The sequence below is a fragment of the Cebus imitator genome, unplaced genomic scaffold, assembly GCF_001604975.1.
Source record: "Cebus imitator isolate Cc_AM_T3 unplaced genomic scaffold, Cebus_imitator-1.0 Scaffold387, whole genome shotgun sequence".
Classification (NCBI taxonomy): Eukaryota; Metazoa; Chordata; class Mammalia; order Primates; family Cebidae; genus Cebus; species Cebus imitator.
Window position 1 is genome coordinate 348229 of NW_016107702.1, and position 23228 is coordinate 371456.

General features: G+C 37.1%; 2 protein-coding genes across 4 annotated transcripts in view; one reads left to right on the forward strand and one right to left on the reverse strand.

The window, feature by feature from the left end:
* Positions 1-19545, reverse strand: part of IQCB1 (IQ motif containing B1) — an 85754-nt gene extending 66209 nt beyond the window's left edge. Inside the window, exons 1-5 of one of the 3 annotated variants that reach the window (XM_017508158.2) lie at positions 19399-19545; positions 18830-18918; positions 13050-13165; positions 12659-12821; positions 9821-9950 (exon numbers count right to left, since the gene is read on the reverse strand). In XM_017508158.2, the coding sequence (XP_017363647.1) occupies positions 9821-9950; positions 12659-12821; positions 13050-13149 (393 nt within the window). In that variant the 5' untranslated portion in view covers positions 13150-13165; positions 18830-18918; positions 19399-19545. The remainder of the gene's footprint in view (positions 1-9820; positions 9951-12658; positions 12822-13049; positions 13166-18829; positions 18919-19398) is intronic. The other 2 variants (XM_017508156.2, XM_017508154.2) reach the window with 2 other exon arrangements.
* A 72-nt stretch (positions 19546-19617) lies between these two features.
* Positions 19618-23228, forward strand: part of EAF2 (ELL associated factor 2) — a 33877-nt gene continuing 30266 nt past the window's right edge. The window contains exon 1 of the mRNA XM_017508159.2: positions 19618-19825. Within this exon, the coding sequence (XP_017363648.1) occupies positions 19717-19825 (109 nt within the window). The 5' untranslated portion in view covers positions 19618-19716. The remainder of the gene's footprint in view (positions 19826-23228) is intronic.

Here is a 23228-nt window from a genome sequence, read left to right on the forward strand (position 1 = left end):
GGATCAAAGTAACAAGAAGAGCTAACTATCCTAAATATATATGCACCCAATACAGGAGCACCCAGATTCATAAAGCAAGTTCTTGAAGACCTACAAAGAGACTTAGACTCCCACACAATAATAGTGGGAGACTTTAACACCCCTTTAACACTGTCAACATTAGACAGATCAATGAGTCAGAAAATTAGCAAGAATATCCAGGACTTGAACTAGGCTCTGGACCAAGCGGACCTAATATACATCTACAGAACTCTCCACCCCAAATCCACAGAATATACATTCTTCTCAGCACCACACTGCACTTATTCTAAAATTGACCACATAATTGGAAGTAAAATACTCCTCAGCAAATGCAAAAGAATGAAAATCATAACAGACAGTTTCTCAGACTGCAGTGCAATTGAATTAGAAATCAGGATTAAGGAACTCACTCAAAACTACACAACTATGTGGAAACTGAACAACCTGCTACTGAAAGACTACTGGGTAAATAATGAAATTAAGGTAGAAATAAAGATGTTCTTTGAAACCAATGAGAACAAAGACACATGTACCAGAATCTCTGGGACCCATTTAAAGCAGTGCATAGAGGGAAATTTATAACACTAAATGCCCACAAGAGAAATGAAGAAAGATCTAAAATCGACACCTAACATCACAATTAAAAGAACTATAGAAGCAAGAGCAAATAAATTCAAAAGGTAACAGAAGACAAGAAATAACTAAGATCACAGCAGAACTGAAGGGGATAGAGACACAAAAAAAAACCCTTCAAAAAAAAAATCAGTGAATGCAGGAGCTAGGTTTTTGAAGAGATCAACAAAATAGGTAGACTGCTAGCTAGACTAATAAAGAAGAAAAGAGAGAATAATCAAATAGACACAATAAAAATGATGAAGGGAATATCATCACTGATCCCACAGAAATACGAACTACCATCAGAGAATACTGTAAATACCCCTGTGCAAATAAACTAGAAAATCTAGAAGAAATGGATAAATTCCTGGACATATACCCTCCCAAGACTAAACCAGGAAGAAGCTAAATCCCTGAATAGACCAATAACAACTTCTGAAACTGAGGCAGTTAAATAACAGTCTACCAACTAAAAAAAGCCCAGGACCAGATGGATTCATAGTTGAATTCTACCAGCAGTACAAAGAGGAGCTTGTACCATTCCTTCTGAAACAATCCCAAACAACAGAAAAAAGAGGAACTCCTCCCTAACTCATTTTATGAGGCCATTTTCATGCTGATCCCAAAGCCTGGCAGAGACACAACAAAAGAAGAGAATTTCAGGCCAACATCCCTGATGAACATCAATGCGAAAATCCTCAATAAGTAGCAAACCCAGTCCAGCAGCACATCAAAAAGCTTGTCCACCATCAAGCTGGCTTCATCCCTGGGATGCAAAGTTGGTTCAACATATGCAAATCAATAAATGTAATCCATCACACAAACAGAACTAATGACAAAAACCACATGATTATCTCAATAGATGCAGAGAAGACCTTTGATAAAATTCAACACCCCTTCATACTAAAAACAGTCAATAAAACTAGGTATTGATGGAACACATCTCAAAATAATAAGAGCTATTTATGACAAACCTATAGCCAATATCATATCAAATGGGCAAAAGCTGGAACCATTCCCTTTGAAAACTGGCACAAGACAAAAATGCCCTCTCTCACCACTCCTATTCAACATAGTATTGGAAGTTCTGGCCAGGGCAATCAAGCAAGAGAATGAAATAAAGGGTATTCACAGAGGAAGAGAGAAAGTCAAATTGTCTCTGTATGCAGATGACACGATTGTATATTGAGAAAACCCCAACATCTCAGCCCCAAAACTCCTTAAGCTGATTAACAACTTCAGTAAAGTCTAAGGACACAAAATCAGTATGCAAAAAGCACAAGCATTCCTATGCAACAATAATATACAGAGAGCCAAATCATGAGTGAACTCCCATTCACAATTGCTACGAAGAGAATAAAATACCTAGGAGTACAACTTACAAGGGATGTGAAGGACCTCTTCAAGAAGAACTACAAACCACTGCTCAAGGAGAAATACAAACCACTGCTCAAGGAAATAAGAGAGGAAACAAACAGACGGAAAAACATTCCATGCTCATGGATAGATAAAATCTATATCATGAAAATGGCCATACTCCTCAAAGTAATTTATAGATTCAATGATATTCCCATGAAACTGCCATTGAGTTTCTTCGCACAATTAGGAAAACTACTTTAAATTCCATATGGAACCAAAAAAGAGCCCGTTTAGCCAAGGCAATTCTAAGGAAAAAGAACAAAGCTGGAGGCATCATGCTACCTGACTTCAAACTATGCTAAAATGCTACAGTAACCAAAACAGCATGGTACTGGTACCAAAACAGATATATAGACCAATGGAACAGAACAGGCCTCAGAAACAATGCCTCACATCTATAATGATCTGATCTTTTACAAACCTGATGAAAACAAGCTATGGGGAAAGGACTCCCCATTTAATAAATGATTCTGGGAAAACTGGCTAGCCATATGCAGAAAACTGAAACTGGACCCCTTTCTCACACTTTATACAAAAATTAACTAAAGATGGATTAAAGACTTAAATGTAAGACCTAAAACCATAAAAACCCTAGAAGAAAACCTAGGCAATATCATTCAGGATATAGGCATGGGCAAAGACTTCACAACTAAAACGCCAAAAGCAATGGCAACAAAAGCCAAAATTCATAAATGGGATCTAATTAAACCAAAGGCTTCTGCACAGCAAAAGAAACTATCATCAGAGTGAACAGGCAACCTACAGAATGGGGGAAAACTCCTGCAACCTATCCATCTGACAAAGGGCTAATATCCAGAATCTACAAGGAACTTAAACAAATTTAAAGAGAAAAACAACCCCATCAAAAAGTAGGCAAATGATATGAATAGACACTTCTCAAAAGAAGACACTTATGAGGCCAAGAAACATGAAAAAATGCTCACCCTCACTGGTCATTAGAGAAATGCACATAAAAACCATAATGAGATACCATCCCATGCCAGTTGGAATGGCAGTCACTAAAAAGGAAACAACAGATGCTGGAGAGGATGTGGAAAAATAGGAACACTTTTATACTGTTGGTGGGATTGTAAATTAGTTCAACCACTGTGGAAGACTGTGGCAATTCCTCAAAGATCCAGAACCAGAAATACCATTTGACCCAGCAATCCCATTCCTGGGTATATACCCAAAGGATTATATATCATTCTACTATAAAGATACATGCACCTGTATGTTTACTGAAGCACTATTTACAATAGCAAAGTCTTGGAACCAACCCAAATACCCATCAATGATAGACTGGATAAAGAAACTGTGGCAAATATACACCATGGAATACTATGCAGTCATAAAAAAGGATGAGTTCATGTCCTTTGCAGGGACATAGATCAATTTGGAAACCATCATTCTCAGAAAACTAACCCAGGAACAGAAAACCAAACATTGTATATTCTCACTCATAAGTGGGAGTTGAACAATGAAAACACATGGACAGAGGAAGGGAACATCACACACCAGAGTGTGTAACACATGGACAGAGGAAGGGAACGTCACACACCAGAGTGTGTTGCGGGGTGAGGTTCAAGGGGAGGGACAGCATTAGGAGAAATACCTAATGCGTATAGGGCTTAAAACCCAGATGATAGGTTGACGGGTGCAGTAAACCACAATGGCACATGTATACTATGTAACAAACCTGCACATTCAGCACATGAATCACAGAACTTGAAGAATAATAAAAAAGAAAAAAAAATTATCTGCCAACAGTATTTCTTATATTCAAAACAGCATGTTGTCTGTACTATTACACCTTTCATTCAATTTCATTCTTCTAATTTAAAATTAAATTTTATTAAACTAAAAATACATCTATTTTAGATTTCCTATTAGAAATAGCTAAGACCTTTTCTAGTTTATCAGCCTGGGAATTCCTTAAAAGTAAGACTGTATCTATTCTTTATATACTCAAAGCACCTTAAATAGAACTTAATATAACATGGTGATCACTATGGACTGTTTGTGTCCCAAAAACTTTTGGTATTTCTTTGAAATCTGGTGAATATACTTGGAGTGGATCTCTACTTGGAGGCTAAATTTTCATTAGAAATACTTGATGTGTATTTAGATTTTGTAAAACTTACAGTTGTAAAAGCAGATTCATATAATCAAGTTGTTCCAAACACACTTAAGTTTCCTAACAGAATTCATCATCAATTTTTAAATTTATAATAATTAAAATTAAATAAAATTTTCAATTCCTCAGTCATAAAGGCACATTTCAAGTGCTCAACTGATCCACAGGGTTAATGGCTACCGTATTATACTGTGCAGAACAGACCATGAGGCCATGTACCAGACATCACTACTTAAATTATTTAAACGGCAGTTAGAGCATCTAGCAAATCCATCTCTTCAAAATGACAAATATTTATAAAAAAATTAAAAATGACCTCAATGTCTTTTCCTGCAGTTTTCTTCATTATGCTAGCATGTTGAGCTATAATTCCTCAATTTGCCCAAATAAATTGTATCTGTGTCAGATAACTCTAAGGCTCTGAACACAGTCTTCACATATTATCTCTACAGCACATCCTTAGGAAAGCTCATCCTCTAGCATGCTCCTCTTCAAAGTTTTAAGTAGCATTCATAAGGGCTTTCCAACCTATAGTTATACTCTTGACCTCTCAATCAAACTTCAATTCCATACTAGACATTTCCATTTGAAAATGAAACTAACTTCAAAAAAATTGTATCCTTTTCCTATTCAGTTTTTACCTTTGGCTTATCACTTCTCTTAAACATCTATAGGGCCTTGAAACCCTAGACAACATTAAAATATTATATATTATCTATATGAAGCACTGTCTGATATTATACCTTTTATATTCTTTCAATTTTTTTCTTAACATTTTATTTGACCCTCTTTTTTTCCAAAGTCATTGTGAGTCAAGCCTCTCATGTTCTTAGTTCTAGCTTACTGCAATAATTTTTAATGGTCTCTTCTACTTTCTCCAGCATACTCTTATGTTTCCTCAAAAGCCTCTTCAATATTTTCAGAATCAAGTTCAAACTCTTTTTTTCTGTTTTTGTTTGTTTGTCTGTTTTTTGTTTTGTTTTAGTTGTTGGTTTTAGAGACAGGTCTTGCTCTGTTGCCAAAGCTGGGGTGCAGTGGCATGATCACGGCTCAGTGTATCCTTGAGCTCCTGGGCTCAAGCAATCCTCCTGACTTAGCCTCCTGAGTAGCTAGGATGATAGGCTTGTGCCGCCACACCTGGCTAGGTCTTGCTATGTGGCTCAGATTGGTGTTGAACTCCTAGGCTCAAGTGATCCTACCATCTCGGCCTCCCAAAGTGTTGGGATTATACAGACATGAGCCACTGCATCTGGCCTTCAATCCTTCTGAATGAGATTACTCTATCTAACTCTGGTTGGTATCTGCAATGGGACTCAAAGATACCATATTTATTCCTCTTTCCTGGTCTTGTCCATTTCCCCTGCCCATAATGCCCTCATATTTCCAAATGTCACCCATGCTTTAGAGATAGATAGACCAGGTACCATTGGCTCCACAAAGCTTTTTCAAATCACTCTTGTTCACATTGATTGCTCCCTTCTCTTCCTGTTTATAGAACTTACTTTCCTATTAGTTATTGGCCAGAAAATATTTTAGGCATTACAGTCTCTCACAACTACTGAACTCTATGGCTATAGAGTGAAAGTAGTTGTGGATAATATAAACAAATGGGTATAGCTGTGATCCAATACAACTTTATTTTTTTAAAAGCTGGATTTAGCCCACAGGCCACAGTTTGTTGATCCATGCTTTTGCTGACCAAAATTATAAACTCTGGAAAAAATATAAAAAGCAATTGTTTGAAGACCCTAGATAGCAAGCAAAGGCACATAGACATGACCCTGAAATAAAACGTACTGGCTGAAATCTAAATTTATCTTGTGTAATTGTCAAACATTATTCTGGGTGTTTCTGTGAGGGTATTTTTAGATGAATTAACAATTAAATTTTTAGTCTGAGTACAGCAGATTGCTCTCCTTAATGTGGGTGGGCCTCATATAATCAGCTGAGGGCTTGAATAGAACAAAAGATTGACCCTCTCACACATAAAAGGAAATTCCTCTTGCCTGACTGCCTTTGAGTTGGGACATCATTTTTTCCTAACTTTAGACTCAAACACGCTTCTTCATGGATCTTGAGCCTACTGGCCTTTGAACTGGCACTATGCTATTCAACTCTCCTGGTCTAAGGCATTTAAACTCAGACTATACCATCAGCTCTCCTGGGTCTCCAGCTTACCAGCTGCAAATCTCAGGACTTGTTAGCCTCCATAATTGCCAATTCCTTATAATCAATCAGTTTCTCTTTCTTTTTCTCTCTCCATATATCTTCTATTGGTTCTGTTTATCTGGAGAAACCTGACTAATACACCTGGTTTTTCCCAGTGTGTATTTATCAACATAGAGAAAGGAGTTCAAACAAGAAGTTGTAGTATAACTAGGCTGAGGAGTCAGAATTTGGAGCTTGGGGCTGCCAGAACAGTTAATAAAGAAGTGACCCATAAAGTAGAGAGCTCCAAAATCTATGCACAAACTTCCATTGAATTCTTGACTCTTAAACTGTGTATATGTGAGAAAAGGCTTCAAGGAGCCCAGAAGAATCTGCAGCTGAAAGGTTGAAAGAAATTATCAGCAATTTCATTATTTGCCTAACACTGGGTATACAGAGTTTGGAGTTTAGGTTCTTCCAAGTCAGAAGGTCTAGGTTAATATGGTAGGCTTTCCATTTAAACCACAGAAGAATCCCACTTTACGTGTAAGAACTGTGAACAAGGACTAAGGGCAATATTCTAAGAGTTAAACTGAAGTAAACCTCTTCTAAAAAAGGCTAAAACCAGTCCTCCACAGGATCAACTGATCTGCCAGAATTTAACTGCTTTCAAGTCTTCAGAGGAAGATACGAATTTCTATAATGTTATTCACAGTGTCCATTATTAAACAAAAAATTAATAGACGTGAAGAAGCAGAAAAATTTGACCCAGTATTAAGAGAAAAAACAGTTATACGGTAAAGAATCTATAAGAAAAGCAAATGGAAATCATAGAACAATACAATATATGAAATGAAAAATTCACTAGATAAGATTATTAGCACATTAGACACTGCAGAAGATAGGATCAGTGTAATTGAAGGCAGATCAATAGAAACTATCAAAACTGAAGTAAACAACAACAATAACAAAAGGATGAAGAGCCTCAACAACCTGGAGTCCCAGAGGGAAAGTGGAACGAATAGGGCAAAAAAAGTATTTGAAAAAATATTAGCTGAAAATTTTCTTAATGTGAATACATTAACTCAGATACATGGAGCTCAGCAACCTCCATGCAAGACAGACATCAGGAAATCAACACTAAGGCTCATCAAAGTAAAACTGCTGAAAATAAAACAAAATAAACCAAACAAAGAGAACATCTTAAAGAACCCAGAGATAAAAAGGTGCAATATGTATAGAAGAATGATAACAAGAATGAAGACCAAATTGACATCAGAAACAAAAGATGCCAGAAGACAATGGAAAGAAATCTTTAAAGTGCAAAAAGGCGGAAAAAATTGATGAAGTAGAATTATACACATGCAACAGAAATATTCCTCAAAAGTGAAGGCAACATGAAGACATTTTCAGATAACCAAAAAGCTGAGAGAATTCATTACCAGTAGAATTGTACTGTAACATATGCTAAAGAAGGTTGTAAGGCTTAAAGGAAATGATACCAGATGAAAATTCAAATCTATTTGAAGGAATGAAGACAACTAGACATAGTAGATATGAAAAATCATTTTTCTTTAATTTCTTTATTGAAAAATCAACACACTATTTAAAGTAAAAACACATGGTAGGTTTTATAATACATGTAAAAGTAAAATATAAGATAAAATAGCACAAAAGATAGAAAGTGGGAACAAATTTTTTAAAAATAGCAAAATTTTAGAATTTAACCTAACCATACTACAAATTAGATTAAATGCAAGTAAATGATACCCTTTAAAACAACAGCTTGTCAGACTAGATGAAAATGCAAGACCTGACAATATGCTATTTATAAGAGACTTCACTATAAGACAGAAGTTAAAAAGTAAAAGGCTGAGAAAAGATGTACAATAGTTTCCCACTTATCCATGTAAGACATGTCCCAAGACCCCCAATGGATGCCTGAAAGTGTGGATAGTACTGAACCCCATATATACTTTTTTTCTTTTAAATATGAAAACTGAGATGAGCTACTAAGTGAACAACAGGGAAGTAGCTTATACAGTGCTGATATGCTGATCAAGGGGTGCTTCACACCCAGGGAGGGGCACTATGAGATTTCATCACGCTATACAGAGTAGCATGTCATTTAATTTTTAATTGTTTATTTCTGGAATTTTCCACTTAATATTTTTGAACTACTATTGGCCATGGGTAACTGAAATCATGAAAGCTGAAACTGCAGAAAGTGTATCATGTAAACACTAATCATAAGAAAACTGGAGTGTCAATATTCGTAATACTAAACAAAGTCAACTTCAAGATAAGATATATTACCAGCGATAAAGGCCATTTAATGTTACCTGAGTCCATGAGTAAGGTTTAAAAACAAAAAAGACCATTTCATAATGATAATAGCTTTCATTCATCCAGAAGATATAATATTCCTAAATGGTATGTATCTAATCACAGAGCTTTGTAATACATGAAGCAAAATCATATAGAACTAAAGACAGAATTAGACAAACCCACAATCATAGTTGGAAATTTTAATACCCTTGCTCACTTAAAAGTAGAAATGTAAACCAGAAGAAGAATGAGAATTTAGAAGACTTCAACAACACTACTAACCAAATTGACCTAATTAATATTTATAGAACATTATACACAACTGCAGAGTTCACATTCAAATATACAGTAGTCCTAGCTTTTGCAGGGCACTATATTAAATAAAACCTGTGCATATCAAAACCTTCGCATGGTTCTAACATGCACGAGTTTTAATTAGGATGTAACTATGCCAAGCAAAGATTTCTTTAAACAGAACATTCACCAAGATAAAACATATGGGGGTCGTCATAAAACAAGTCTGAAAAAATTCCAAAGGATTGAAATGATACAGAGAATGTTATCTGATCACAATATAATTACATTAGAAATTGATAACAATATTAAGTATCTAGTGAATCTTCAAATATTTGGAAATTAAGCAATAGACTTCTAAATCCATGGGTCAAAAAAAGAGCATATACATAGCATCTAGCATAATGCAACCAAAAAATACTTGAATTGAAAAGACCCCTGTGTTTGGTTGAATATTTTTACTGGAGAAAATATGAGAGATCAAATAGGAAGTTCACCTTTATTCTTCTTCACTACTGGAACTACTTAGAAAAGCCCTAGCACTAGAGAACATACTTGCCTCTATGTTAATTTAAGTAAAAAGTATGTTTAGAAAGATGTTATGGAAATAATTGTCTATGGGTGCTGCCCAACATTGAGTAGTAAGGCAGATCCTTCAAAAAAAATCAAACAGGATGCTTCAGTCAGCATTAAATATTTTCAAACATAGAGATGATTTTTGGGGGTTATAACTTTTAAAATGTTAACATCCACTACTGTAAGTGTACTTTCAGCCAAATATTGCACATTTGAAAAATAACAGAACAGCTTCTCAAGAATTAAACTGATGTAGCTATAAAACACTAAATAAACACATACCTTAGCTGCATTGATAAAACATGTTTGTAATTGTCTCCCCAAAATGAGAAAATTTTCTGCAGCTGATGGAAGTAATTCATTGTAAAATTCCTCTGCATCTTCTCCTGGCTCCAATCCCACACAGCAATGGCTGAAATAAGAGCACAAGTTTGTGTTAATTAGAAGTTTACTGAATCCCCAAGCTTCTAGAGACACTGTGCCTTATTGAGAATTTTTAGTATGCTTCTTTTGTTGCCAAGCCAATAAAGAATTTTTGTTGGAAAATTAGTCTAACAACTTTCTAGAAAAGTAAACAGTGGTATGGACCATGCTTATACTTAGGTCTGGGATTTATATATCCTAAAAACCTACATATCAGCTCATTCAGGAAATAAAAGACACTTGTCTCACAATAAGGAGAAGCTAAGATTTCAGTGAATTGGCTATAATCATTCTGAAAGCCATAGGATACCTTAAGAGTTTAATTTATGAAAAGCATTTGTGTTCACTAATAGATTTTAGACATCCAATAGCTGAAAAATGCCCCGGTAGGATTTGTTTCCAAGGGATACATAAGGAAACCAAACACTAATTTCATACCAATTCTACCTTCCATTAGATCTACTTTTTGCAAAATATTCACTTACATATTCCTTGTATCAGAAGGACAAACAGCAAAACCTAAGTCTAGTAGGAACGCTTTACAATATACATTAAAGGAGAGAAAGTCACGTAAAGAAAAAGGTCCTCCTAAGACTGTACATGAAAGTCATTTCCTAGATACAAGTCAGAAGTCTCAATAATAATAATTTTTTCTGTAAACTAACATCCAAAACAGCCTCAAACCGAAGAATGGTCTCTATGTGTGTATGCCAATGAACAAAACCTGCTGTTTGAGTCTTTTCAACAAAATGTATGGACACTAATAAGCAATAACAACTAAGGCCGGGCGCGGTGGCTCAAGCCTGTAATCCCAGCACTTTGGGAGGCCGAGGCGGGTGGATCACGAGGTCAAGAGATCGAGACCATCCTGGTCAACATGGTGAAACCCCGTCTCTACTAAAAATACAAAAAATTAGCTGGGCATGGTGGCGCGTGCCTGTAGTCCCAGCTACTCAGGAGGCTGAGGCAGGAGAATTGCCTGAACCCAGGAGGCGGAGGTTGCGGTGAGCCGAGATCGCGCCATTGCACTCCAGCCTGGGTAACAAGAGCGAAACTCCGTCTCAAAAAAACAACTATGTACTGAGCATATTTAAAACCTAAGTAATCAATGGCAGATGGATAAAGAAAATGGTAAATTTCTTTGGGGTGGTACATATACACCACGTTCTTTTTCATGCAGCCATAAAAAAGAACAAGATGTCCTTTGCAGCAACATAGATAGAGGTGAAGGCCATTAACCTAAGGGAACTAACACATGTACAGAAAGCCAAATACTGCATATTCTCACTTATAAGTGAGAACAAACACTGAATATATATGACACAAGGAAGGTAACAACAGACATTAGGTTTACTTGAGGGTGGAGGGTGAGGACCAAAAAACTTCCTATTGGGTACCATGCCTACTACCTGTGTAATGAAATAATCTGTACATCAAATCCATGTGACATGCAATTTACCTATAAAACAAACTTGCACGATACCACTGAACCTAAAATAAAAGTTAGGAAAAAAATCCTAAGTGGCTAATGTTTACATGTTGAGTTTTTATTTATTTATTTTTGCTTATTTTCTAAAATTAATGGACTAATAGTCACATGTATATCAGCCTTTCTTTTCTCTTTAGTTCCTAAAGTTAATTCCTTAAGAGTATCTATTTTGAATGAGAGGATTAACAAATGAAATTATGTTTATTTGTGCATTCATAAACATGGGAATTTCTTAAGTCTTGAATTCTACTCCAGAGAGGCCTGGTTTAATCAATATCATCATAAACTAACATATCTAATAAAAAAAAATAAGGCTTTATTTACTTAAGAAAATCAATCTTGAAAATTAAAGTATGGAAATGAATATTACATATATTTTTTAACTGGTTCTTTGTAACTATTTGGCCTTTACCAAGTAACACAGTAGGATTAAGCAGCTTAGAAATCTAGTATCCAAGATAAACCATTTCAGTGGGAATAGTTTATTAAACTCAAATGGCTTATCTAGGAAATACAAAAAACAAAAAAAGAAGGCCAGGATCCAGTTAGTAAATGCATATGTTCAGTTACTTAATCAGGAAGTAGCTAAGGCACTAAGAACATCTGGTTTATTTTACTACTCCCTTTAGAAGAATGATGTTTATTTCTTTTCTACTAATATCTAGCATGGCAGTAGATCAGTAAATGCTACTTCTAAATTTTATTGACACTATTTGGGTTGCTTAATGAAATATACAGTTGACACCTAAATTGATATAGTGAAATGAATGTTTCTTTATTGGTTCTCCTATAGTACTTTGCTTGCATACTTTCATTTTAGCACCAATTTCATCCTGTTTTGTATCATATACTTACATGACTGTCACCCAATCTCTATTATAAGTTTCTCAAGTACAGAGCCAGTGCTTTAATTTCTTCACTTCTATAAATATTTCTTAGTCAATAAAAAGTATATTAGGCACTTGGAATTCAGTGGTGAGAAAAAAAAATGATCACCATCTTCATTAAGCTTGTGGAGGAAAATTTTAGACAATTAAAGAATCTCAAATAAAGTTATGAACAATACATGTAGTATGAAGGAAAAGTACAACCAAAACCTACAACAAGAGGTTGCCAATGCTTTTTAGGCAGATAAAAAAGCAAATGCTGAAAATCAGAATCAACTGCTATATCCCTCAAGAACAAGCTGACCTACTGCTTCATTTTACCTTAATATCTGTGTAAGCTGGGAAATGGTAGTCCAACCACCCTGGATTCGAGAACAGTCTTGACTGAGGACCAAGAGGCAATATTGAATGAGATCATAACAATATATATCTTGTTTGATTTTCTTCAACTCTGAGCTTCCTAAAGGTGTGTTGTTTATTATTTCTAGGGCAAAAGGAAATAAGATATACTTATTTTTGCTCAATACATCCAGGCGTTATTTGTATTTTCATATGTTGAATAATTACTAAAAATATATTAGAACAAAAAATCACTGTTCTATCACAGTGTTAAGATTTCTCTGGACAAATTTTAAAGAAATGTTAAAATTGTACCAATGATGGAACTGTTTTTCACTTAAAGTGCTATCTAATCACAAAAAGATTTCCTTACCTTTTAACTTCAACAGTATAACAGGGACATTCTGCTCAGGACTTTTTGCAACTTCAGCAGCTATAGATAAGATCCTTGGGTCTGTACCTGTTGGCTTCATTTCTTATATTATCTATCTTTTAACAGAATCAGAGAATAAAGGTCAAAAAGCCATAAATGTTTGAAATATAATTTTAATATAAATAAAAACAGCTTTTCTTGCCTTGTTTGAGAAACAGTATATAGATTTTCCTTTAATTTCTTTCTTATAGTAAACTGGTTTTTCACACAAGTGTAACTCTAAAAGAGCTTAAGATTCCAATACCTCACATGTGACAGCTATAGCAGATACTGTTTATTGTGCACTCACTAAGAGTCAGGAACCATGATAGGAGCTTCACATTCTCTCTCTAATCTGCACAATAATTCTAGGATAGGAATTAACTTTCTTTAATCATACAAGAAAAACTACAAAAAAGAGCTAACATGACAGGCCTAAGACTACTCTTTTCAAAGGTGTGCTTACAAGGTTGGCCCTTGGCTGGCATCTAGAACTTGGATTTCAGGAGGGTTTCTACCATTCTCTGATAACAGTGGCTCCCTGTGCCTACTGTTTATGAAAAACAATGTGGCTCATGCTGAACGCCTGCTTTTCTTCCAGTGAATCTTAGAATTCTGATACATACCAGCCAAGAGTACCTATATACAAGGTGCCTATGTGGCCATCCTCCAATAAAAATTCTGATCACTGAGTATCTAGTTGAGCTTCCCTGGTAGACAACACTTCAAACATGTGGTCACAGCTGGGTGCTGGAGGAATTAAGCATGTCCTATGTAACTCCACTGGGAGAGGACTCAGAAATTTATACCTGATTTCCTCTGGATTTCACCCAATATGCTTTTTCCTTTTGCTGATTTTGCTTTATTTCCCTTCACTATAATAAATCATAGCTGTAAGCACACTAAATTCTGAGACCTGTGAGCCCTTCTAGTGAAACACTGACTTTCAACACACTAATGCTCAGAAATGTTACATAAATATAAGCTGATAAAAGATTACTTCTAAATAGTACAGTGAATAAGGCCAGGCATGGTGGCTCAAGCTGTAATCTTGCACTTTGGGAGGCTGAGGCAGATGAATCACTTGAGGTCAGGCATTCAAGACCAGCCTGGCCAACATGGTGAAACCCCATCTCTACTGAAAACACAAAACATCAGCCAGGCATGGTGATGTGTGCCTGTAATCCCAGTTAGTTGGGAGGCTGAGGCAGGAGAATAGCTTGAACCCAAGAGGCAGAGGTTGCAAGATCACACCACTGCACTCTGGCCTGAGCAACGGAACTCGACTCTGTCTCAAAATAATAGTAATAAATAAGTAAATAGTATATTGAATAAAATCAATTGTCCCTAACATTAAAAAAAGAAAAAGGTCCACATCCTAATTTGTTGCTAAAACTTTCTCTATGTAAAAAAGTTTAAGGAAGGAGAATCACTTGAGAATAGGTGTTTGAGACTAGCCTGGTCAAGAAAACAAGACCCTGTCTCTAAAAAAAAAAGTTTTAAAGCATTTGAAGCTCAAAAATATCCTCACACAATAAAAGCACATTTCCTTATTTATAATTAATAAAGCTAACATATGTTGTTTAATATGAGCTAAGCACTGTGTTAAATGCTTTTACATATATTGTGTTATCTAATCCTCACAACGGGACTAAGAAGTAGAATGTGTGATCATCACCATACATACATATATACACATACATATACATACACATATACATATATATGTTTTTGTTAACAGTTCCTGGCTCGTAACTCCCATAGCCTTTGTTGTAGTCTTGTTATGTTAGGATGCTTTAGGCCTTGGAAAACAGAATCTATCTGTGACTTTTTTCTCTTCCCCTTTCACCTGCTCCTTCTCCCCAAAGCAGAACTTTAATTGTCCCTGCTGTTCTCTGACCTATCTTGTCTGGCTGTAGGTCATAAGACTCCCGTTTCAGAAGGGGTCTTGCCCTATATACTAGAAGGAATGCTGCACAGAGAAGCCAAGAAGAATCTGAGCAGACAGGCCTTGCTGGGTTTTCCCACTCAGTCTATTAGTATTAGTTTGTATCTTTTTTGTCCAATCACATTTCCAACATGATTGTCCATGCTTCAGTCATGCTTATCCAATGAAGTCTCCATAAAAGGCTTGAGGATGGGGTACAAAGAGCTTCTGGACAGCTGAACATATGGAAATTTCTAGAGGAACTTCCTAGATAGCACACCCAGCGAGGACATGGAAGCTCTCTGCCCCTTCCCATACTTCATAGTATGCATCTCTTCATTTGTATCCTAATTTTTTTTGTTGTTGTTGAGACATGGTCTCACTTCTATTGCACAGGCTGGAGGGTAGTGGTACAATCATGGCTCACTGCAGTCTTGACTTCTGGTTCAGGTGATTCTCCCACCTCAGCGTCCCAAGTAGCTAGGACTAATGATGCAAGCCATGATGCTTGGCTAATTTTCTGTATTTTTAGTAGAGACAGGGTTTCTCCATGTTGCCCAGGCTCTCTGTAATATCTTTTATAATAAACCGGAAAACATGTTTCCCTCAGTTTTGTGAGCTGCTCTAGCTTAATCCACCCCAAGGAAAGGGTAGTAGTATTCCCCATGTGTAGCTGGTCAGTCAGAAGCACAGGTAAAACAACCCAGGGTTGCAACTGGCATCAGAAGTAGGGGCCACTCTTGCAAGACTAAACCCTAAACCTGAGGGATCTGACCCTATCTCCAAGTAGACAGTGTCAGAATTGAATTAGAGAATATCCAGCTGGTGTTTGCTGCAGAATTGATTGCTTGCTTGTTGGTGGGAGAATTCTCCACACATCTGGTCCCAGAAGTCTTTTGTGTTGATTGTCATGATTGAGAGCAAAAACTGCTTTTCCATTCATATATCTCTTACTAGGTACAATATAAATCATTAAAAGACAGGTTTGCTGAAAATACTTTAAAGAAAGCCCAGTGTAACTCCTGGCACACAGTAGTCACAAAACTTTCCAAGAGAATGCATATAGTTATCTCATTCTTTCCAAATGGCTGCATTATGCTACACTTCCTTTTTAAGAATGCAGCAAAATATATTTAAACATCACCTCTAATGTAGGTCATTCAAGCTGTATGCTATTACAAGCAACGATGCAATGAATATACACATTATCTTTTACATTTTTGCCAATCTGTTAGATGAAAATTGGTATAATTTTGTTTTAATTTACATTTCTCTGATTATTAGGGACGTCAGGCACATTTCATGTTCACTGGCCATTATTGCTTTTATGTATTTTCTATTCATATCCTTTGACTATATTTCTACTGGATTGTCTTATTCTTTTGCAGAAACTTTTCATACATGAATAGGAATCTTTTTTATATTGGCTGTAAAATTTTCTCCTAGGTTGTCATTTATTTTTAAAATTTGACTATGGCATCTTTACCATAATTTTACAATTTGTTTTGAGTCTCACTCTGTTCACCCTGGCTGCAGTGCAGCGGCACGATCTCAGCTCACTGCATCCTCTGCTTCCCGGGTTCAAGCAATTCTTACCCCTCAGCCTCCCGAATAGCTGGGATTACAAGCGTGTGCCACCATGCCCGGCTAAATTTTGTATTTTTAGTAGAGATGGGGTTTCACCATGTTGGCCAGGCTGGTCTTGAATTCCTGACCTCAAGTGGTCTGCCCACTTCATTCTCCCAAAGTGTTGGCATGAACCACAGTGCCCGGCCATTTTTACAATTTTTATGTTACTGAAATATAACAATCTTTTCCTCTATGGCTTCTGTCTTTTGTGTCATGTTTAGAAAGGTTCTCTCTAACCCAGGAGCTAAGAAACATTCTCCAAATCTTCATGTATTTTTGGTTTTGTTTTCCATATATATCTTCAAAAGTAAAGTATGTTTGTGAATGGTATCATATAAGAATCTAAATTTTTAATGTTAAAGTTATTGATGGATTAAAAAATACATATAGCAGTCATAAATTCATAAGGTAACTAGTTATGAAAAGATACAACAGAAACAATCTGAAATGTCACATTTTCATGCACTATGTATACAGACACACACACAGGGAATCTTTTTGGACTCTACTTAGTTTCATTAATCTGTTTGTTTAGTTTTGAGCTAATACAACATAGTTCATTCGGAGAAAATTCACCTCAGAAGGTAAGCTTCATGAGGGTAACCTACCTATCCCTTAGAGATGATTAAATGAGTTAATACATGAAAGCAATTGGAACAATTCCTGGCATATAATAAGAGCTCTCCAAATGGTTATTATTAAAGCTCAGCTCTACCATCATACTGCATTTTAAGATCATCTTTGGTGGCTGCTTTTTTTTTTTTTTTTTTTTTTTTTTTTAAGACTTTGTCTCACTCTGTCGCCCAGGCTGGAATGCAACAGTGCTTTCTCAGCTCACTGCAACCTCTGCTTCCCAGGTTCAAGTGATTCTCCTGCCTCAGCCCCCCAAGTAGCTGGGATTACAGGCACGTGCCACCACGCCCAGCTAATTTTTGTATTTTTAGTAGAGACGGGGTTTCACCATCTTGGCCAGGCTGTTCTTGTGCTCCTGAACTTGTGATCCACCCGCCTTGGCCTCCCAAAGTGCTGGGATTACAGGCATGGGCCACTGCGCCCGGCTGGTTGCCTTCTTATATCTTTGGTCCACAACTATATTTCTAGTGGCTAGAGTAGTGCCTGGCATGTAGCAGAATTTACTAAATACATGTTGAAAGAATGAATTAATGCACAAACCTCAAGCATTCTGAGCCTTAATTTCTTGACTTTCTGGTTTTCCCCTTGTAATACAGAAAGCTCAGATTTCTGGTTGGAAGTCTCTCTAAAGTAAAATAGGCTCAAAACTGTGCCCTTCTGGCTACCATAATAAAACATCACTAAATCATTATTGTCATTATCAAACGTGTAGAGCAGTATGGTGGATGTAGGGGACACAAAGATTCTACACGAGACATACTCTCTGCTATTGTTCTGGTTGGGAAAGAAAAGTATGTATATGTACATGTGTATATACACATTAAAATAATATACTTAAGAATATCAGGTATATAAGATGATATAGATAAGAATACAGGCCATAAAGTCAGAGGACTGGGCTTCTCTGAACCCCTTTTCTTGGCTCTAAACAAAATAGCAATTCCTACCTCCTAGAATGATTCCAGATTTAGAAGAGAAGGCAGCCACCAAAGATGGTCTTAAAATGTAGCATAACTGTAGACCTGGGCCTTAAATAGTAACCATTTGGAGACCTCTTACTATGCACCAGGAATTGGTCTAATTGCTTTCATGTATTAACTCATTTAATCATTCCAACAACTCTAAGTAATAGGTACTATTATTTTTTCCTCAGTTTGAACAATGAGCATACTTAAACTCTAGAGAATGTAATTAGCTGACACAAAGCCACACTATTAAGTATGAAGAGGGATTCAAACTGGAGCCACCATCTGGCTTAAAACACTTAACTACAATATGAAACAGCCTCAGTACCCCTTCCAAGGGCAGGAATTACAGACAGGTTGAAGGAGACATAGTCACCTACCCAATAATCAATTGACAAGTGTGCCTAAGGCAGAAGTGAGGGAGTGCAGTTTGATTACGTAATTACTCCAAAAAGCCACCTGTAATGGAAACCGTCTGTAAACTTTCTCTTGTTTCTCCTCTAATTCAACACTTCTCCCCATCTTTACATTAAATTCATGAACTTTCACACAAAAAGATAATTATTTATCGATTTTAATGCTACTACCCTGTTGCCAGGCCACCGGTTCCGGCCCAGCTTTGATTCTTTGGGAATCACGTCCCTGTCGCCCCGCCCGTTACTGCCTCCATCGATCACTGTGAGGAAAATAAAAGGAAATTCAGTGCGATCCTGTTGCGTCTGATCCTAAATGCCTGCAGTTCCTATCTCTGAATCCTCTTCCCCCTCCTCCCCACCCTCCAAAACATCCCCGTCTCCAGTCCTAAGATCACAGGAAACTTCCTCTGAGAAAATGGTAACTGAGGTAACAGCCTCGCTCCCAGTCAGGTCCAAGGACAGAAATTTCGGGCCCGCGGGATTCCTTTACTCCAGATTCTAGACCCGGCTTTCGCGCTACCAGGCGTTGGACAAGACACTAGGCCCTGTGCCCGGACACTGCCCTTCCGCAGGCCTCAGTTTTCACACCAGATCTCCACAGAATGGGCGTGAGGGCAGGCCGATTCTCCCGTTAAGAGCTCTCACACGCCGGCTGACTTGTACAGGAGCCTGGGGTCTTGGGCTCCGGGTAGGCGCTCTGGGGCCCTCTCCTTCCCCAGCCACCACATCAAATCAGTTACCTCATCCTCGCTTCTCGTTCTTCCACTAAAGAACCCGGCACCCACGCCGCACCCACAGCGCGGCGGCCTTCCCGGGGCAGCTTGCGTCGCGACGCGGGAAGAGGCCTGGAAGCTGGACTAGGGCCTAGGAGCCAAGGGGCGGGGCGTCCTTTGCCAAGAAGCCAATAAGAACGCGAAACGCGCCCGGTGGGGCGGTGCGCGTCGGGCGCGGGGTGGAGTCTGTGGTGACTGGGCTGGCGGGATCAAGTGCAGTTGCTTTAGGCTGAGGTGGCAGATAGCGAACGCCAGTGGCGGAGGCAAAGTCAGAGCAGAAGAGTAATGATGAATAGCGCAGCGGGATTACCACACCTAGACCGTCGCGAGCGGGTTCTGAAGTTAGGCGAGAGTTTCGAGAAGCAGCCGCGCTGCGCCTTCCACACTGTGCGATGTGAGTGAGGACGGCCCGGGGATAGAGGGGGAGCCTCCCGCGATGGGAGTAAAGAGGCACAAACTCCTCTGTGTTTTGTTCCCACAGTCCGTCTTACACTGTTGGAGACTGCCGGGGGGTGGGGAGGAAGGGCGGGGGCCAGCACGGTCCTCTACCCTTCTCAGAGTCTTAGGGTGTCGGTGGAAGGAATCAGAGTCGAGCAAATGTGGGCACCCTGGGAAGAGAGCGTTGAGACCAACAAATAGGAAGGGAAAGTGTGGAAAAAGTCTGCAGAGGTGACTGTGGAGACCGACATGACAGGTGGATGATGCAAGGGTGGACAGGAAAATATTAAGGTGACAAATGGGAAGGGACTAAGGACCGAATGCCGGGAAGTTGAATGCCTTAAGGCTGGTGGGGCAATATTCTCTGTTTTCTTCACTTTTTCTCACGTCTGGCAGATTAGGGTTCTTATTTAGTGCGTTCTTTGCAAGGGGAGAAATTCCCAACCATCCCAATCATCTATATCTCTTTGGACCCCAGATTTCACTGAGTTATCAAATACTGATTATCAAAGTATTCGAGGGTATGTTATTAATTTCTTTATTTGGAAGATGTTTACCTCCCTATAATTTCTATCCTTTGGTTTTCTTTAGTGCAAACTTGTTTTAATAAAGTATTCTTTAGTGGAACTAGTTTTAATAATTTATTCTCTTTTATGTTGTTGAAGTAGAAAAAGGAGCTCTTTTGCTTTAACAGATGGATGATATAGATTCCAGGAAGGAAAATATAGCAATAAGTTTTTATGCGTAAGACATTCATTTTTTGCATAACAGCTGTCATAGAATTGTAGAGCGGGAAGGAAACTTCGAAATCACTGAATCATAACCTCTCATTTTTCTGTGGTAAAAATGTAAAGTAAGTATTTTTTCACTTCCTTCCCCTAGCCTTGCCCTTCCTTAATATCTTATCTTTCCACCTTTCTCAGTCATTCTGTCCTCAGGTTGTTTAGAGACCTTTATGGTTTTTACTCTGAAATATTCTATGGTTCAATCAAAACGACTAATTAAAACATACATTCTCCCAAAAGTTTATTTAAGTTTTAGACAATTTAGTTATAATATCTCAGAGTAAAGGTATGAAGAACCACTGGTTTTAACCTTGCAAGAATATATTTGCTAAAAGGGTTTTATTAAGCAAAATTAACATCCACTTGATAAAATAAATGAGGGAGATATTTGTGAACAGAAAATCTTCAACTGTGTTCCTTGTTTATTCTTCTTTATCATATACTCTCTCATCCAGCGCTCCCCACAGCGAAATAGTGCTGTGCTGGCTCTGCAGTTTCTCTCTTCCTTCAGTCCCAATTTCCAGAAGTGTGATATGGGTCTTCATCTGGTTTCTCCATGACTTTTTCTCAAATAGTGTCTCCTCTCTCCTTTTCCTTCTCAAGCATGCAATAGTCTTAGTATTAATTTTTCAAGTTGCAAGGGTTTAAGATTATAAAAACTTGCTTAAGAATATATTTCTGTATGATTTGGGTATTTATTCTCTTATTTAGGCCGCAAACCCCAAATTAAATGAATAAAAAAATTGCCTTTGAAAATAATCTTGCAGCTGCTTCAGAGCCTTTCATTTATAAAGCTTCTTAAAATTCCAGTATCCTGAAAGTCAGAGGATTAGATGATCCAGCTACAAGAATGAAAATAAACAAAGCAACAATAATAATGATAGTAATAAATAAACACAGATGTTTCAATACACAGTCCTGTGGAAGACAGGACTATTAGATTTTCAATTATTTTGTTGTTGTTGTTGTCATCGAAGCAGGTGTAGTAATGGCACAGAATCATTTTAGATTTATATAAATATAACTGGTCATTACTCTTGAGGACAGGTTCATTTCCAATGTAATCCTCACTCTTAAGAACTCAGAGTGAAGGATGAAAACTATGGAATAGTATGAAGCTGATGTTCATACAGATAAGGTGGACCTAATTTATAACCAACCCTCAAGCAAATGTCATGCGGGAGAAAGTAATATTCTGTCTTTTTTTATAGGAGCAATTCTACCTGTCTGACATAAAACTTCAGGCAAACCTGGATGTGAATCCTGGCCTCCACCACTATATATGTAATGTGATTTGGGGAACATTCTCTAAGTTCTCAGCCTCAGTTTTCTTATGGCTCAATGATAATAATAATATTTATATTTCATGGTTTTTGTAAGGATTAAATAAGATAGCATAAACAACCTGGCACAATATGTGCCACAGGGTAGAGAATAAATAGTAGCCACCATTAATGTTGAATAGTTATATTCATATGTGTATGAGAGGTGCTAATGAATGTAATTTAGTCAGACTTTGAAACAGCATTTATCAGGGTTTAGCAATAAAAACTATCAAAAAGATAGTCTAGCATGTGGTAGGAGGGGCATGGTATGGTCTATCAATGATAAGCTAAATGCTTAGCAACAGATGCTTTACTGGGTAGAAGAGTTTCAGTAACAGGACTCACTAGAATCAATTTTGAATTGGGAGTAGTACGAGTTTTACAATTTATATCCAGATAAGAAGGGAATGAATTGTGAAATCCTAAGTTTGTAAATGATGCCACTTTTTTGTGTCCTTAAATGATAAGCTAATGAGTAGTAGTGTGGGTTTTGCAGTTGGTTGAATTCATTCAAATCCCAGAAAATAAACTGATAATAATAATAATTGTGGATTCTTATGAAAATATTGACATTATGTGATGCTACAGCCAAAATAGTCAGAAAAGCAATAAACATTGGCAGAAAAAATGTTAAATATAAAATAGAAAATTATTTTCTACTCTTCATGCATTATAATAATTCCATTGTACTCCTGAAGAAAATAGCATAGATGAAAGACATCCAGAGAGAATAAATAAATGGTAAAGTTGGTGGTAGGGTTTTTCAAACCAAGGAGAACTGAGAAGTGAACTATTTAGTCTAGAATCATAGCAACTTAGAATACATTTGACATTTAGAAGCATACAGAAAGCATAAACATGAGATTATTCAACAAATTCTTTAATTCTAGAACTAAACTACTTGAAACTCAGGAGTTTAATACTTTAAAAAAATGTTCAACCCATAATTTTGTTGTGAAGATTGATAGTATATTGTAAAGAAAAAAAATTACTTCATAAACACTAAAACAGAGGTTGTAGATTAATAGCACATAGGTTGAGCTTGACTTTAGAAAAGATTTGTTTGGTCCACACCATTGTTGTTTTATCTTGAGTTAGTTGCAAACACCTAACATTCAGGACCATTTATATAAAAATCTAGATTTTCAGCTTATCTTTAAAAGTCAGATGGTAAGCTGGCAACATTGAGCTCATATCTTCTCTTGGTAGCAGTTGGCTGGAGCAGAGTTGTGAGATTGGGCTTATTTGT